This window comes from Asterias rubens, chromosome 13, assembly GCF_902459465.1.
Source record: "Asterias rubens chromosome 13, eAstRub1.3, whole genome shotgun sequence".
NCBI lineage: Eukaryota > Metazoa > Echinodermata > Asteroidea > Forcipulatida > Asteriidae > Asterias > Asterias rubens.
The window spans coordinates 6,572,885-6,590,991 of record NC_047074.1 but is presented as its reverse complement, the minus strand read 5'-3'; the positions used below and the strand labels follow the sequence as shown (position 1 = coordinate 6,590,991).

Below are 18,107 nucleotides of genomic sequence, written 5' to 3'. Positions count from 1 at the left end.
TCATTCTTCAAGTTGGAGTCCAACACTTTTAGCACGTGTGTGATCCGAATTTCCGTATTCTGTGTGTGTTTTTGTACGGTGTTGTGGTGATCTACGCGCGCGGTGGACAGTCTTCACATAATTCTTAACTCAATCTCATGTTTTTTAGTTTGTAGCTTTCATTTGACATTCTACCACCAGCACTGCATAATTAGAATTAGACAAAGATGAGTGGGAAACAACCTGATGTAACGCATGTTATCTTCGACATGGATGGGCTTTTACTCGGTAACCATAAAACAAATTATTAAAAATAATAAAGTTCCTTCAATTTCAAAGTTTTAAAATGATCAATCAACTCACAAAGAACATGAATGAATGAAGAAAGCGAAGTCTGAATAAGATTCAGTTTGTTTTTCGACTGAGTATTTCTTCCCTTGCTCTTATTCCTATGCTTTGTTGAGGGTCCAAGCATAGAACAAGGATCCCAAGGCAATACTAAAAATCTAAATAACGATTATGTAATTACTTGCATTGTCCATGGAGGCTACCTCCATGATGCATTGTCAGCAGTGACTTGCGGAAAACACCTGTGACCTTGCTGAAGTGAATACTTTTTCTAAATAATTACTAAAAACAGTAGTCTTAACTTGTCTGTGGGCTGGGTTGGAGGCCTTTTAATATCTTGAAGGTCTCTATTATAAGGTCTCCTCTTTCTCTTCTCTTCTTCAGGGAAGACAGATCTAGAGCTTGCAGTCTTTCTTCATATGGGAGCTCCCTTAGGGCTGGGACCAACTTGGTGGCCCTCCTTTGAACTTTTTTCAAGATAAGCTTATCTTTTTCCAGCCATGGGCACCCTCATTGGACACAGTATTCCAAGTGCGGTCTAATATAGGTTTTGTATAGAATCTGGAAGCTGTTGGTATCGATGTATTTGAACGAACGTTTCACCACCCTGAGACAATTCATTCCTTTCACTGCCGCTTTGCTCCATTGTGTACTTGGTTTAAGGTCTGGTGCTAGGTAAACTTCCAAGTCTTTTTTTTCAACTGTTGATGCAAGTATTGTCTCCCCCATATGATACTCTGCCTGTGGGTTTCCTGTTCCAATGTGCATAGTTTTACCATGGAGGAATACATTTTATTCCTCCATGGTTTTCATTTCCCAGCGTTCAAGCAAAGCAGCCATTTGTCGGACCATTTCTGTAAGTTTTCCAGATCTTCTTGGATATTCTCCACATCTCCCTCTCCACTGATACTGTTGTTAATTTTTGTATCATCTGCAAACATTTGTATGTTGCAACTGACGTGGTCCGGGAGATCGTTGATGTAAATGATGAAGAGGATGGGCCCTAGCACCGATCCCTGGGGTACTCCACTCACCACATCTGCCACATGTGAAGAGGCACCTCTGACTGTTACTGTTTGTGTCCTACCCGTCATGAACGGTTTTATCCATTTATGTATTTTCCCTCCAAATTCAAAATTCATAGGCTTGTAGCTTGTTAAGTAGTCTTCTATGTGGCACTGAATCAAAGGCCTTCTGGTAGTCCAGAAAAATTACGTCCACAGGGTTACCTTCGTCTAAGTTGCCCTCAATCTAATGAACGCAAGGAGGACACAGTGGCACCAGAAAAGTGCAGTAACTGGTTGGGGGGGTGGTCACGCCCCCATTTGATTGATGTCAGTGCTCTGAGATTAATTCTGAACTTAGGAACTTTGGTGTTTTGAAGCTGCTGGTAAAATCTAATCCAAGTGTGATTGGTGATGGAAATTTGGCTCAATTGCAGAATAGTCCGCAACTCCTAAGCACCGGCTCATTGGCGGTGGCGGGCGAGTGCGTAGTCACTCGGTTGCAGGGTATTCTGCAATTAATTTGACAATTTGTTAAAGGAACACGTTGCCTTGGATCGGTCAATATGGTCTTCGAAAAGCGTTTGTAACCATTTGTTATGAAATGCATTGGTTAATATTTGTTTTTTTAAGTAGCATACAATGATCCACACGGTTGGCCATTTATGGGAGTCAAATTTTTGACTCCCATAAAAAAATGGCCGACCGTGTTAGTTCGCAAGGTAAAAGTAAAACCACGCATTTTCGTGTGGATCATTATATTCTACTTTTAAAATATCTTTCTAATCATGATGCATTTTATAATAATAATAATAATATCGAAGTCTTAAATAGCGCACGTATCTACCAAACAAGGTGCTCAAGACACTGAGTATATACAAACTTTCAGAAAGATAGGTTATTGCAGTGATGGATTCTGAGACCCAATTATGTAGGTGCTACGGCGTATGAAGCAGCAACAACCACGAACACCGGGGCGAACCCCTTCGTTAAGTGCACTGGGTTCTTATACATGTGTTACAAACGCTTTTCAAAGACCAACTCTACCGATCCAAGGCAACTTGTTCCTTAAAGTTACTTCCATTAGTGTAAATTTGCTTTTATCCTATATTTTTAGCGAGTACTTCAGTGAGTTCCAGATAGTAGGCATGATATTTTTTCCTACTTAATATTATTTCCATTTTTTTTTTAATTCACAGAATCATCAAAGTTGTTCAACAAAAGTCTGTAAGAACCTACACCATTTGTACATTTAGGTTAGGCCATGTACTCAACCTTTCCCCCATACTAGGACCATCATGCCTGATGATACAGATGTGTACATTGAGGAATTTTATTGTACCGTCTTTGTTATACTTACTTTTGCCAAATCTTCTTTCATTTCTAGATACAGAGGATCTGTACACAGTTATATATCATGAACTATTTCATGAGCATGGACTTCCAGAATACACATGGGAGCTGAAACAGAGACTAATGGGTCGTAAAGCAATAGAAGCTGCACAGATAGTCATTGATGAAACTGGGCTCCAATTGAAACCAGAGGAATGGGTCGAGCTTGTGAGCAAAAAGAGTGATACAGTCTTCGCATCAGCTGAGCTTATGCCAGGTGAGCTCAAATTGGTTTGTATTTGTTGGATGTGGAAGTGTCGTGGCCGAGCGGTTAAGAGCACCGAATTCAAACTCTGGTGTTGCTGGTTCGAATCCTTAACCATGACACTTAAGCAACCATTGCTTCGTCCTTTGGATGGGATGTTAAGCCCTTGCTCCCATGTGTTGTGTAACGCATGTAAAAGAACCCAGTGCGCTTATCGAAAAGGGAAGGGTTCGCCCCAGTGTTCATGGCTGTGGCTGCTGTATGCGCCCTAGCACCTTGTACAACTCTTATAACATGTAAGGTGCTACATAGTTGGTTCTCAGAATTCGTTACTTAAAATAAAAAACCTATCTGTCTTAAAAGTTTGTATATACTTGGCGCCTTGATTACCGTGTTTGGTAGATACGTGCGCTTTATAAGACTTTGATATTGAATTAAATTAAATTAGATCATTGAGCTATCATGTTTAACCACAATTAACCTGTGAAACAAGCCTGGATTGAGATCACAACTTGCACACAACTTGTGCGACAAGGGTGTTTTTTCTTCCATTATTCTCTGGCAACTTCGACGACAAGTTGAGTTCTAATTTTTACAGGTTTGTTATTTTATGCATATAACATGTTTAGATACACCAAGTGAGATGACTGGTCTTTGACAAATACCAAAGGTGTCCAGTATTGAAACATCAAAGAAATGAACAGCAAGGCTTAGCCCGTGTAATAAAATTACATGAAACTTCCAAAGGAATGAGCAGCAAGGCTCACCCATTGTAATTTTGGCTGAAATGACATAACATCAAATTGAATGGGCAGCAAGGCTTTAACCCTTGTAATTTTAGCTAAAATTACATTAAAAAACATCAACACGTGCCAGAAAGTTAAAGGCACTGGACACCTTTGGTAATTGTCAAAGGCCAGTCTTCTCACGTGGTGTATATCAACTTATGCATAAAATAACAAACCTGTGAGAATTTGAACTCAATTGGTTGCGAGATAATGGAAGAAAGAACACCCTTGTTGCACAAGTTGTTTGCTTTCATGCCTTGAATTTGAGACCTCAACTGAGGTCTCAAATTCAATCAAAATATTTTAGTGAGAAATTACTTCTTTCTCACAATACTATCGACAGCTCTCCACTGCAAGTTACCAAGTAGGTTTTTATGCTAACAATTATTTTGAGTGATTACCAATAGTGTCCATTGCTTTTAATGGTCACAGCTCTTCACAGTCATAAGCTGGGGTTATTCAACTGAAATAATATGCTTGTTGTATGTCCACATAACAGACTTTTTCCATTCGTTTTCCACCAGGAGCTGAGAAACTTGTTTGTCATCTCTTCAAAAATAAGGTTCCCATTGCCGTGGCAACAGGCTCCTCAAGTCGTCTACTTGGACTAAAAACAACAAGACATAAAGAGTTCTTCAAGATGTTTCATCATATAGTATGTACGGGTGATGACCCTGAGGTCAAACGAGGCAAGCCAGCACCAGATCCATACCTTATTGCATTACAGAGATTCCAAGGAGATATACCTCCTGCAAATAAAGTAAGTACAATGTACACACTGCCCCCAATCAGGGCTCAATTTCATAGAGCTGCTAAGCACAAAAATTTGCTAAGCATGACATTTCTTCCCCGATAAAAACAGGATTACCAGCCAAATGTCCATTTGTTGCATAGTGCTTGTTACTAGTATTCAGCTTTTGTTTGCTTATCCTGAAAATCACATAGAAATTTGGTTGGTAAACCTGTTTTTTATCAAGGAAGAAATTTCATGCTAAGCACATTTTTGTGCTTGGCAGCTCTATGAAATTGGGCCCAGAATACAGAACTAGCAAAAGGTGTGTTATAAACTGCACTATAAGAACTTCACAATCACGCACACTTACCTAGAAACACTTACAAGGTTGTTATGGAAAGGTTTTCAGTAACACCATGCTTGTACAGTACTTAAGCAGCATCAGAGTCCAGCTTTCTCCAAAAGACGATCAGAGCATACTGATCGAAGGGTCAAGTTAAACCAACGGTTCTTTTCAGAACCACCCCAACTACATGGTGTTACAGCAAGCCTTTCCATATCGTTATCCACCATGCAAAGTTGAAAATCTTACTTATAAAATAAGATTGTCACAAAAATTAATGGGTTGGTTTGGTATTCATGGCATTGTTCAAAATCAAACAACAGCATTGCATGAATTGGAAGAGTTGACACAAATGAATCTCCAAGTAAAACTTTGACTTACTTGTGATGCATGGTTGATTCAATCCAGGTTCTTGTCTTTGAGGATGCTATCAATGGTGTTATATCTGGCAAGGCTGCTGGGATGAATGTAGTATGTGTACCTGACCCAAGAATGGACAAGTCACTTGCTCATGATGCTGATTTGGTTGTCACATCATTAGAAGATATTGTGCCAGAGGAGTGGGGACTACCACCATATGATCAAAGTCTTTGAGTATAAATCATATCAACTCCTTTCAGATGTGAGGTTTTAGTTATAAATATGTTTGCAATAAACCCAGTACAATCATTGTGTGTGGTGAGCGTGAATGAGGTGAGATTCCTATGTACTCAAGTGCAGTGTTTGTATGGTTGAGACTGAGACTTAAGTTCAGTGCTTGCATGGTTTCAGGAGGCTTGATTCAGTATGACTGGGGTTCATTGTACTGTTTCCCTACTCCCTTTTTAATTTCCAACAAATTGGTTATTATACAAAACTTAAAAAATTTACATTTAAAGACCTGCTTGAACGAATATGTCAAGTCGTAACTTTTGGTGGAATTCACTTAAAATGTTTTCAAAGAATGGTGAAATCGAGTCATATGACTATAAAAAGATTTCAATTGTGTAAAAAAACAACCATTTTGAATGCCCTTATCCAGGGCTTTTCTGAGAGATTTGCGAAAAGCCCTGTTACGTAATCACTCTCAAAACGTCATCTCTGGGAGATCCAATTTGTAAAGCAGCTTTGTTGCAGCGTTGAGGCATAACAAAGCAAGCTCCCAGAGATGACGTCAGCGGCATTGTCCTTTGACGCGCGCTCTCAACGACAGAAGTGTTTTTAGTTTTCCAAAACCTTTCGGTTGGGGCCTGATTTTTTAATAGATAATTACGAAAAATTCAGAAGTGTACACATATCAAAATTACATTAAAATGGTGAACAAGTGCATTATAAACAAGTTAAAATACCATTTCCGTTGAAAACATTCCGCTCAGGTAGCTGTTTAATGTAAACAAAAAAGTGTTTGTGTATATAAATTTGTAAATATCCATTGTGATATAAAACTCAGTACCTGAAGTGGCTTAAGTTTTATTCTGAACATTCCTATATAAAATGCGTGTCTTGTGCCATCATTCAGAAATCAAAATTCTATTTTTTATAAGATATTATTAATTGTGGTTATAATGTGTAGGTAGTTACAGGTTCATAAAAGGTCACTACCGTTTGATTATGTTTAAGATTTGTTCAAAGCTGTATGAGAGCACACATTATTGAATCAAAAATTTTGACACTAAATATTTTAGAGTTACATAAAAAATTTACATTAAACAATTAATATGTAGCACAATATTGACATTAGGGCGGGGCGCAAATTGTTCTAACGCAGGGTCGTGGCTGTGCAATAAAGGCCCGTGCCTTCGGCTTAGGCTTTTATCGCACGGCCACGACCCTGCCGGTTTTAAATGGGAGTTTGAGAACTCGTCCCTCCCCTTTTATTCCCTTAATTAAGAAACCCAAGACCGTCGGCGGGTTGTGAGTTTACTGGCCAGAAGCTGAAATACCTGCCTGTCAACAATCATACTAGGTGCTACAAGAACACCTCAACAATTGCTGCATTTAATTATAATGATTTTATAACCGTAATGTTTGAAAGCTCTGAAACCTGGATTTGTTCTTTTCTGTTTTAAGCCATTCATATTAAGTTGGTATTGCCAATTAAATATGAAAGATTAGGCCTACTTGAGTGATAATGATGGTGCAAGTAGAAACATTTAAAATGTTGGGAGTGTTGTAAAGCTAACAGCTTAATTTGTCAAATTTGAACCTACAGTCATGTGAAGAGGCCAGATTCAAATGATCACAATTGTACAATCTGGGGAGTGTCCAGTGGACTGATGTAAATTGGTGCATGAAGTGGTTACTCAAAATTAATTATAGAAATTGATAGAAAACGATTACATTGTCCCCATTGTGGTTGCTTTGAAATATGCTAATTACATTCACGCATGCGTACAGGCCCTGTTGGTTGGCAAACGCCATAGAGTTGTGCACTAGGCAGACGCACAATCGCGTCTGCTTGAAGCACCCTGTTGGTTGGCAAACGCCATAGAGTTGTGCACTAGGCAGACGCGCAATCGCGTCTGCGTGACACACCCATTACCCGTGTACAAAACAGCGCGATGTTCCCTCAATTTGCCAACCAAAACATAAGTGCGCACGCGCTATGTGCAATTTACATATTTCATGGGAAGGGTCTATTGATAACCTGAGGTACATGTAGGAAACTATCCCTACAGTCAATGGTGTATTAGAAATAAGGTACATAGACAAAACATTCTGATTTAATATCAAATACAATTTATTTACATTTTGTACAAAAATGAAGACATCATAAATGTTTTAAGTAAAAAACTCTTAACTGCCCAGGAGTAAACTACGCACAACACTTGTGTACATGACATGGATGGTATCAAACATTGTCTCATTGTGAATGGAAAGTGCCTGTCCTGAGCAATATAGTGGTGGCTAGCTGCATTATGAATAGAGTTCTTACTAAACAGGTCAGGTTCACCACGACCAGGGCCCATTTTCATGGCTCTGCTTACCGCTGAATTCTGCGCTTACGGTCACCATTCACCGCCTACCTGCAAGCGCCGAATTTCTGTGCTAGCTTTGTAAGTACGATCACACAGAAGCCAAAATCCCCCGCTAACCGGTGAAATACATGTACAATTGATAAGCACAGTATTCCCTGCTTCCGTAAGCACTGATTCTTTGCTAACGGTAAGCATAGCCATGAAATTGGGTCCAGGTCTTTTCCTATATTTACACAAGAATCTAAACATTATGCATTGATCTTGCTCATACATGTACATGTCATAACTGTTAATGTTCACACTTGCATTTGCCTACTCTTGATTTGCAACAATGTTATTTGTATTAGTCCTGTCTGAACGCAAGGGGAACAACTTTTTAACACCACCTCGAAAGTTAAAATGGTCCGGGTCTAACTTAGTACACTGTCTGAACATATGTTAACAAAATAAATGTTGCCAATCAAGACTAGCATTTTCTTAGTCTGAAACATAACTGACACAATGCCTGCCATATTGGACTGTCGGGTCTCTAGTGAACCAGAAAGTCTCCTTCAAATGTGGCATGATACAATTAATTTTTAAATTCACTACAAGCAGATACAGTGTGCCATAGATCCTTCAGGTGTGTTTTCACTTACAGAAAATAGAACCTGAAGAACACTGTCATAAGCCGGCTTCAGGTCGACCTACGATTTTCTTGCGCCCGCACAAACCGTCGGCAAGGTGCAAACAAAATATACTTAGTCACAGCAATTGAGAAATCATGCACCTGCGATTGGGTCCCAACTGTCGGGATCACGCCGTTCCAGTTGAAGTGTTCTACTCTTGCGACTGCTGAATTCTTTTTTGAGCGGTGACTGTTGCAGAGTGTTTAAAAATGGTCGCAGTTACACTCAGGTCGTAAATAATCACCGACTGAAAATTTCCCGATGGTCTAAGCTCAGGCACAGTGTGATCCTGAAAAGTCAGTCGCAGACGCAAGGCCGACCTGAGGCCGGCTTGAGTTGACTGCACTATGAGGTTGCTGTGAACCTGTCATATCAATACCTTGTAACAAGTGTGAATGGCAAAAATGGCAACATGCATTGAATGAATATTTCTACATTTTTCATTAGTTCACATAGCACATGTCCAGAATGGCTTCACAAATGAGTTGCATGTCTGATGACTCTTTCTATGGTCCATGTATTCATCTTAAGATCAAATAGTTCAACTTTGAAAAGCCAAGTTTGGTTTTTACAAGGGCACTACTACACCACTCGGCAAGCCGCACAATCTTCAGTTGACTATTTTGTATTCCACACATATAGCATCACGTCATAAATCCTAGTAGTTGCCAATCGCAAATACAATGTACATACTGCTACAGACTTCAAGCTACACAGTCCACTTCAGGCATCTACAAAATGCAAGAAACATTAAATATATTAAATCTGAGTGATACCACCCACAAGGTCTTACACCTGAAACAAAATTATGCAATTAATAGCATTGATGGATGAAAGATAATAGTTATATATTGAACAGTCGGCCTACTACATTTGTTCTGCATGCAATGTGTAATGTGTGCACAATCAGAAACAAAAAAATAAAAAGCAACTTGGTTCATTTGTTAATTAAACATTGAATAAATCAGTAATGAAGTCTATCTGAAAAATTGTCACAGTTTTATCTGTACATGACAAAATGTACATTGAATTTACGAAAAGTGCAAAAGTACATGTTCAGAACTGCTTCTCTCCACCCAGGGGTAAATGGGTACCTGTGAGGGCAGAGATGCTTCTTGTGATTGATTTAGCCGAGTAGCACAATGTTGCACAGGCTGTATACTCCAAGGGAGCCAAGATGGTTAAGGAGTGAATTAAGGCACAGTGACCAGGGGTATGTTGGAAGCGCTCTGGGACGCCCTTCGGGTGTGAAAGGCGCTATATAAAAACTGGTTATTATTGTTATTATTTATCCCTTCCAACTCTTTAGTTTTCAATGAACAAATCACTGACGCTCCTGATTTCATATACAATGGGTCTGTTCAGACGTCTAGTACGACCTTCAGTAATACTCTTAAGCCTTGTTCCCATTGGACTTTTTCTTATGTTGCCACGCTGGCCTTAGTATAATTCTACCGTGCGTTCCTACCTGGAAATATATTTTGCAATGTTTGCAAAGCGTTTTACAGCGTGGTCAAGGTAGGTTTACAGCGCAGAGTTCCCCCACTGGAACTTTGAGCAGCCCTGTTAAAGATGCTATGTCAGATTTTTGGCCCAAACCGTAATTTTTTTATACTTTTTCTAGTGAATGGTATTTCAAAGAGTATCACCCGCATTAACGAAAACAAGTTTAACTTTGACTTTTAATGGTCGGGAACAATGAACAAAATTAAAAACCTTTCTTATAAAACACAAGAATTCGTCACCTGATATATTGTAGGGATCCCGAAAAAAACTAATTTGAGCACTTTATTCCACTGCTACTAATAATTGGCGGACTTTTTCAAGCAATGGCTCAAATGAACGCTTGTAACTTTCTCAACCCCCATCAAAATACCTATTGAATTTTGAATCAAAATTTTGGGATCAAATTGGCCAAAAATCTGACATAGCATCTTTAAGTTACATGTACCGTGGCTGTGCAAGAGTTTCCTCAACCTCTTTCGACCTGTTAGTTTTCAACATGGTCGTGGTAATTTAACAGAGGGCAGTTTACCATGCGTCCCCATTGGATTTAATTTTGTCTTTCTACAGAATTGTCACGTTTTGTTAACAACAAATGCCAATGGGCACATGAGTTTAAGACACTCCATCACCCATGGTGCAATTAATTTGTTACCTTGTGTCTTGATGAGTTCCAAGGCACTTGATGCTGCAGTATCTTGCTCCACAACTCACACAGGTATATGTAGATGGAAAACTGAATGTTGTTATTAAGGCTCAACAAATGTGCATATACATTTATGTGATTTGAGGCATTGCATGGTGAGGTATCAAGTTGGTTTGCGGTAACACCGTGTGTACTTGCCAGGTAGAGTTTGTTCTTTAAAGAACTGTCTGTCATTGGCTACCAATACGGGCTAGAATTGATTTTAAAGTTTTGGTTCTGACTTATCAATGTATCCATGGTATTGCCCCTGTTTATCTTCAAAGCTTAGTTCAGGAGTACAAAACAACCAGAAATCTGCGATCTTCAAATAAGTCCCTTCTGACTCCCCCAGTTATCAAAACCAAGTCGTACGGTTCCCGCTCTTTCCAATATGCAGCAGTTCAGTTATGGAACAGTCTTCCAGAGGTTGTCAAACAGAGACATCAGAACAAGTCAAAACCTGGTTAAAAACATACCTATGCGCTATATAAGAAAGGTTTTATTTAAAAAAAAATTCTATATTCTACAACCGCTGAGTAGATTTATCGAGAGATGTGCATCTGTACATACAAAGTCAAGTACATGTACATGTTGAACCTATGAGGATTTCAATATTGGTTTGAAACGTTTATCCCAATCCATATAGTACTAAGATGATGGGTGAGTAATCATTCATGTCATTGTGCTTAGCTCCACTTGTTTATAGTCTGACATTGACAGTCAAATAACAAGATCCAGAATTATCGCATAGCTGATAAGAGCAATAACATTTTGTATCTCTTTTCTCGCTATTTATTTTCACTCTTTTGTGCAAGAAAAAAGGTTTGACACCAGCAAAACTTTAATTGAAATTGCTACATGTATATATATAATTTTTAAATGATACTATTCAAAACATTACTGCCTGTGATCTGGGGGAACTACAATCCATTTTTCAGGGGAGGGCAATGAAAGGTTTACTGAGGACTTAAGCTCGGTTCATACTTCTTGTGAATGCGAATTTGATACAAATTTTGACGTCACAGCTCACAGCCCTGTTTTCACGGCAAATGTTATGTAGGAGTTGAGCATGTCTCAACTGATGCAAACTATTTGTTGCAAATTTTGCCGCAAAACTTTGTAATGCATTCGCATGAAAAGGGCTTTAGTCTCGAAAGTCTACTATGGTTTTTCATGGAAAAAGCCAGTTAGGCAGGAGAGTGCACTGTAACATTCATTACTCATATTCATGTTCTTGTTTTGCTAATGTACATCCCCATGTAATTCGATAATATTGAGTAATTATTGAAATACTACATGAATCAAAACTATTTTAACTTTAACCCAATATTCAAGTGTGGGTTCGAATCCCGGTCGTGACACGTGTGTCCTTGAGCAAGATACTTTACTATAATTGCTTCTCTTCACCCAGGGGGTATAAATGAAAAAGTCTTTGAAGCAATATAAACTGTTGCTCAGGTTGTTTACTCCCAAGGGAGCTGAGAAACATTTAAAAAGGGATGTTATTGGCCCTGTGACCAGGGCACTAATGTAAAGCGCATTGATACGGTTATTGGGAAATGCGCTAAAAAGAACTGTTGTTATTGTTAAGGATACCCGCACACAGCACAGAACTTTCTCTCGGGGTACTTAGAGCGTGGGATGCAAGCTGTCAGGTAGTTGGGTGGTTCCTGCATGCTCAGTTGCTCCTCTTCAACCAATACATTGAAAGTCTTTCTGAATCGTTGCTTAAAGTGATCACCCCTCGTCTTCTTCTTCTTTTTAGCTGGCGCTGTTTATGAAACAGACATTAATAGCATCATTCATCACTAAATCCAGTCAACCAGTTACAACACTATATGTTTGGTTTGCGGTAACACCATGTGTGTATCTACTCTACTTGGTAGAGTTTGTTGTTCGAGAACTGTCTTTCTTTATTCTGCTACGCCGAGTATATTTATTGGACTTCTCATTTCTGAAAAGAACTCTCCTGCTTGTTTAACTACTACTCAGGCGGGAGGTAAAGAAAACTGGCTTGGACTACTACTTTAGCTTTTAGTATCGTAATTAACTGCACTACCGCAGAGTCAGCTCTGAATTGGTCTCAACATAGCAAGTAGATACACACATGGTGTTACCACAAACCAGTTGATACCTCACCATGCAATGCCTCAAATTCTAAATTACAACACCTTTGGAATTCTAGGAAATCAACAAACAAACTGTTGGGGTGTGATTAGATAGTAAACCTAGCCAGACCAGTCCATAATTTACTAACATGTTTGCCTGCATATCACCAAAGCAATGTATTTGATTTCAACAATAAAATTTGACCTGTGGATGGATGAGCAAAAAAGGTGTTTTTTTCCCCCAGACATCTCTTGTACATAATGCTAGAACTTTATATTTGACAATTATACTCACCATCACTTTGTCTAAATGATGACAAACTTCATTCATCTTTCATACATAAAAGCAACGATTTCTTTAGCAGATTTAAAGACATTGCTTGTATGTCTGGAATTTCATCATTGAAAGGGATAGACCATTTTCATTTTGTAAAAAGGAACTTCCATTGAGAAATCTTTACATCCATTGGAAACTTTTAAAGGGCACCAAGGCAAAGACCAGGGGCACTGGAGGCCATGGCCTCTGTTGCCTGTGTGTAATTCCAGGCCTGTGCGTGGCCATACTTGAAACCAAGAGTTGAAACCAACGGTTCTTTTTAGAACCGCCCCAACTCATTTAGAGATTATCAATACATGGCGTTACCGCAAACCTTTCTATATGAAACTTACTTCCTTCATTGGAATCAAACTGTGGTAGTTTCTTGTTAGGAATCACCAGGTTAGCTTGGGGGTCCTCTTGGTAGTTATCTTGTTCTAAAGCTTCTAACTGCTTACGTAGACGCTTAGCCCGGGTATAACTGTCTAAAATACGCTTCTGGTTGGTATCTTTTATTCTACCTGCAAACAAAATACATTGGGAATGGAATAAATGTAAGCTGCATGCTAAATATATCTTTGAGTGTCATGGCCGAGTGGTTCAGAGCATCGATTTCAAGTTCAGGTGGTCAAGTCACCGGAGTGTGGGTTTGAATCCCAATCGTGACACGTGTGTCTGTGAGCAAGATGCTTTACTATAACTGCTTCTCTTCACCCAGGAGTATAAATGGGTACAGTGCTAGGGGAGAGGTTGATATTGTGTATGAAAAGCCACAAGTGCCTTACAGGCAGCTCAGGGCTGTATACTCCCCAGGGAGCTGAGAAAAATTACATGACCAGGGCACTATTGTGAAGCGCCTTGATATGGTAGATGACGTATAAGAAAAATACTTTCCCGCCCCTATCTGTCTTTCCTTTTTTCGTATAGATATTGACACCCATACATCCCCATTTAGGTGTCTACCATTAGTACCTATCGGTTGAAATCAGCTTCTTTGAAATGCAGGACAGTTCTTTTGAGAACTGAGAAGTCTCCCGAACATCCTATAAATCTACTCCGTGGTAGCAGAACAAAGAAAGACACTTCTCTAAGAACAAACTCTACCTGGCAAGAAGATACACACATGGTTTTGCGGAAAACCAAACATTTATTGATACCTCACCATGCAATGCCTCATATAGTATGTTGCTAACAAATACTTGATATAAGTGTTTTAAAGGTCGATTAACTGGTAAAACAGGGAGGGACCATAAAGTGAATGAGTTCAGCATCCTCTCAACCGAGACATCCTGTTAGCTTCGATGCCGACAGTGGCACATCCTACCAAACTGGCATCGCACTGACAAAAGGTTCGATCACACAGGCCCCGATAACCAGAACCAACATGAGAACCATAAAAATGCACACCCGCAATTGGTTGAATGAGCGTGGGCAATTGAACCAAAAGAATGTGTTCCCTTTGCGTTGTGTTATCGCTGCAGTGTGACTTGTCCTTCAATCTGCTCATCTCTGGACCCAGTTAAGTGGATAGATTGATGTCGACTATCTCAATTGTTTTTAATATTGATTGATTCTTACCAAGCAAAGATCTTAATTTTTACAAAGTAAAGGAAACACAATACAAGATTCACAAATGTGCCTTTATATGCACATTTTGTAATACATGTAAATTCATGTTTTATTATCTCTTACACTTCAAACTGACAAATTTATATAGATAATAATACAGCAAGTTCTAACTTCCCTTTCACTATACAGCATGTACAGTTCAGATTTTCTAAAATGATAAAGCTGCCCTTGTTTTTGTAAGCCAGTTGCAAGGGAAGCAAATTTCTGTTCCTTGTTTATACTTTCTGATTGTAAAACATTGATTTCCTATCTCTTTACACTTATAAGATTGATATTTAAATTGCTTTTCCTTCCTCGTGAGGTTTCACTATAATACACAAACATGTAGGTTATAATGTAAACAGACATTTGCAGCAATGTTGACACAAGCTCTTTGAAGATAAATCAGATAAATTGGGACAAAAGTGTGATTGTCACATAACCACGGGATGTCGCTCCAAACTATAAAAAATACATAGGCCCATTCGGTTGATTCAATTCAATTAAATTCAAAAAACGTGCGATGCGTCAGAAAAACAACAGTGAGGAGTGCTACCAAGCAGAAACTTGCATTTGTTGACAATGTTTTTTAATTGACTCACTCAATGAAAAGGAAATGCAAGCATTATAATAATATCATAATCAATGTGCGATGTAAACAGTCCCTAGATAAAAATTGTGTGGTTTTATTTGCCAAGCAAAGAGTCTCCTCTCCCTTGACCAAAACTTAGAAACACGTATGGCTCCACTGGTTATTTGCACTTGTAATGCAAAAGTTTGGTATTTTAGGCATTTCTACAAGGTACAAAAATATGTCATAATTTTGAGGCCATATAAAAATATTTGCCCACCAAAAAAGTTTCATCAAACACTATTTCAATTCACAATTCATGATGATCAAATCATGTGACTGAATATTTTGCTGAGCATTCTGGAAAAAAATACAGAGGCTTAAAGAAGCCATGTGCCTTATATTATTTTCTAATATTTGTTGAGACTTTTATTTTTTAACCCTCATATCAATATTATCATTAATATTAAAAATTTAAACATCAGCTTGTTGGTTCAATTATCACTGTTTATTTATACACTTGATTATAAATTAAAAAAAATAAATAAAAAAAATAAATAAAAATCAGATTTGAAAGCCAGTAATTATCCACACTTTTTATTATTTGTTAATTTTTTTTTATTTTTTGCAAGTTACCATGGTAATTGTTAAGATTTAATAAACAAATATTTTATTATTATTATTATTATTATTCCTGGTTTATTAAAAACATTCAAATTAGTTGCCATAGGCAAAATTACTTTGAATTTACAAAATTTACAGATAAAACAATAAAATTACAGACATATCAAAATTAGGTTTGACATTAAAGGGTGGCCGCAGTGTTTTTTTTTTATTCATTTAAACGATTAAACATGACTTTTTAAACCTGAATTTGTTTATTTTTTGTTTAATTAAATGCGACGGTATTTTAAAAATGGTTTTCAAGAAATTAAACGTTTGCATAAATGTGACGTTATGTCGGTAACCCGAGCCGTCGGGCCCCCTGGCTGTGTGCATATAGAGACGTCTGCACTGTGTGGCCTGGTACCTAGGCGCGTGTAGTTAGGGACCAGAGTCTTTTTGCCGACGATATGTTTGAATTCCCGACGTGACGTCGATGGTAGGGGCGGTAACAATCCACAAAAGGTTCATTACGCAAGTCAGATATGTCGGGAATAAACAAAACACATTTTATTGATGTTCAATACATATCCTGGTGTCATGTGTTTTCAGTAGGATAACAGGAAAATTGTTCACAATCAAAAACTAAATATTTTTTTTTCAAATCATCTGATCCAATTTTTTAACAGTAACACTTACACTTCATGGTGTGTTGAAATTTTTAAAGTTTTGGTTATTTACGTTGCGAGAGACAGTCCGCCATTAACAGTGCTTATGCATGCACGACATTGGAGCAATGTCGTATGTTTTCATACTTTTCATTGGTTGGTATTTTTTTGAATATTCAGAAGCTAGTATGGCGTGCAAAATAAATCAAAAATATTATTCAATTACTATTTAACAAATTTAATTACATTTTTTTCCTAAGGCATTTTGGCTACTATATTAGAATCCAGAGATATCATAAGGCATGAAACGAAAAACACCCCACCCCCCTTGAAACACACACACTTCATAACAATCCGTTTTCCCCCATTTCAGACCAGTAATGTTTGGTTTCAGGAGATAAGAAACCAATCTATGATATTTTCTCTTTAATGTAGACTTAATATAGGAAAAGCTTATCGGAATTTTTTACAGTATGTTGTTGTTAATATTTTCCCCATATTGGCACACCATAGAATCCCAAATAGTAACCACCTCACAAGATCCATCTAGCTAGTGACTAAAGCAGAATGAAACTCAATCTAGCAGATAGTAATTTTGTTTTGAACTTTCGAGGTTGGATGATGTTTCTTTGACTCATTTGAATGTTTGCATAATAATGCACTAGTGATTAGTACCAAAAATCAATCATTTTATAAATGTTTGAGCATAACCAGCGACAGGAAACTTTTTTCTCAGCATGATTAAGCCTGATGAAAATACAGACTGTGAGTAAACTGCATAGCTTCTCTGTCACCGGTGCAGCTTGCACAATCTCGCTGTAAACGGGAATCAAAGTTGGGGACCGAAAACTATGAGGGTCGATAACGTAGAGTCATACACAGAGTCTCAAAGAACACGCCTGTGCGCAAAAAGTGTACATACTGGTACCCTTTGCGAGCTTCGTGGTTCCGTGTATGTTTTGTACACAAATCACGGATCGTACCCGCCCTCTCGTAACGCACTCTCGCAAAACGAGTTCGGGTAATTTTCAATTATTGTTGGCAGAGGAGTTACACATACAGTAGATAGGGAATCCGAAATTACGGTAAGAATTTATCATTTTTAACAATTTTTGAGATTCTCTGGTCGCCCCCTGGCACATTGATATATTAAAGGACACGTGACATAGAGCCTAATTTTGGCGAGATTAAAAAAAAAAAAGAGAGAGATTTCTGATTCCAAACCTCATTGAACCATGGGTCGTTAAACGCGTGAGAGATGTTCGTCTGTGAGGTTACGGGAGACGATAGCCGGATGAAACCGAAATAGTTTTAGGAGTACTGCTGCGGCAGGTCTGCGGCAGATTGTGTGGGGCAATATTCCACGGCCACCACGCACGAGTGAACGAACCAAAGCAGAATAAGCTGTGGATTTGGTTGACCTATCACAGCAAGACAGGTTCCTCCTGAGTAGGCCCAGAGTTCTATTTGCTCACAGGGTTGTATTGTTTTGTTACATTACAAATAAGTATAAAAGTTGTGCTTACCTGATTCACGTTTCGTCTGCTCCTGCACAACAGCCATCTTGGATTAAACATTGACACAGATTTGAACTAGTGAGGGCGCTAGACATAACAGTTATTGATGTT

General features: G+C 38.4%; 2 protein-coding genes across 2 annotated transcripts; one reads left to right on the top strand and one right to left on the bottom strand.

The window, feature by feature from the left end:
• Positions 1-23: 23 nt before the first annotated feature.
• Positions 24-5,783, top strand: LOC117298577 (pseudouridine-5'-phosphatase-like). The gene is made up of 4 exons (XM_033781895.1): positions 24-267; positions 2,719-2,940; positions 4,241-4,476; positions 5,201-5,783. Exons 1-4 carry the CDS (start codon positions 207-209, stop codon positions 5,384-5,386), a joined length of 705 nt encoding a protein of 234 aa, XP_033637786.1. The 5' UTR covers positions 24-206; the 3' UTR covers positions 5,387-5,783.
• Positions 5,784-7,487: 1,704 nt separating this feature from the next.
• On the bottom strand, positions 7,488-18,071 carry LOC117298906 (zinc finger HIT domain-containing protein 1-like). Its single transcript, XM_033782283.1, has 5 exons — positions 18,006-18,071; positions 13,383-13,550; positions 12,202-12,376; positions 10,576-10,656; positions 7,488-9,148 (listed from the first exon to the last, which is right to left on the bottom strand). Exons 1-5 carry the CDS (start codon positions 18,040-18,042, stop codon positions 9,127-9,129), a joined length of 483 nt encoding a protein of 160 aa, XP_033638174.1. The 5' UTR covers positions 18,043-18,071; the 3' UTR covers positions 7,488-9,126.
• Positions 18,072-18,107: the final 36 nt, after the last annotated feature.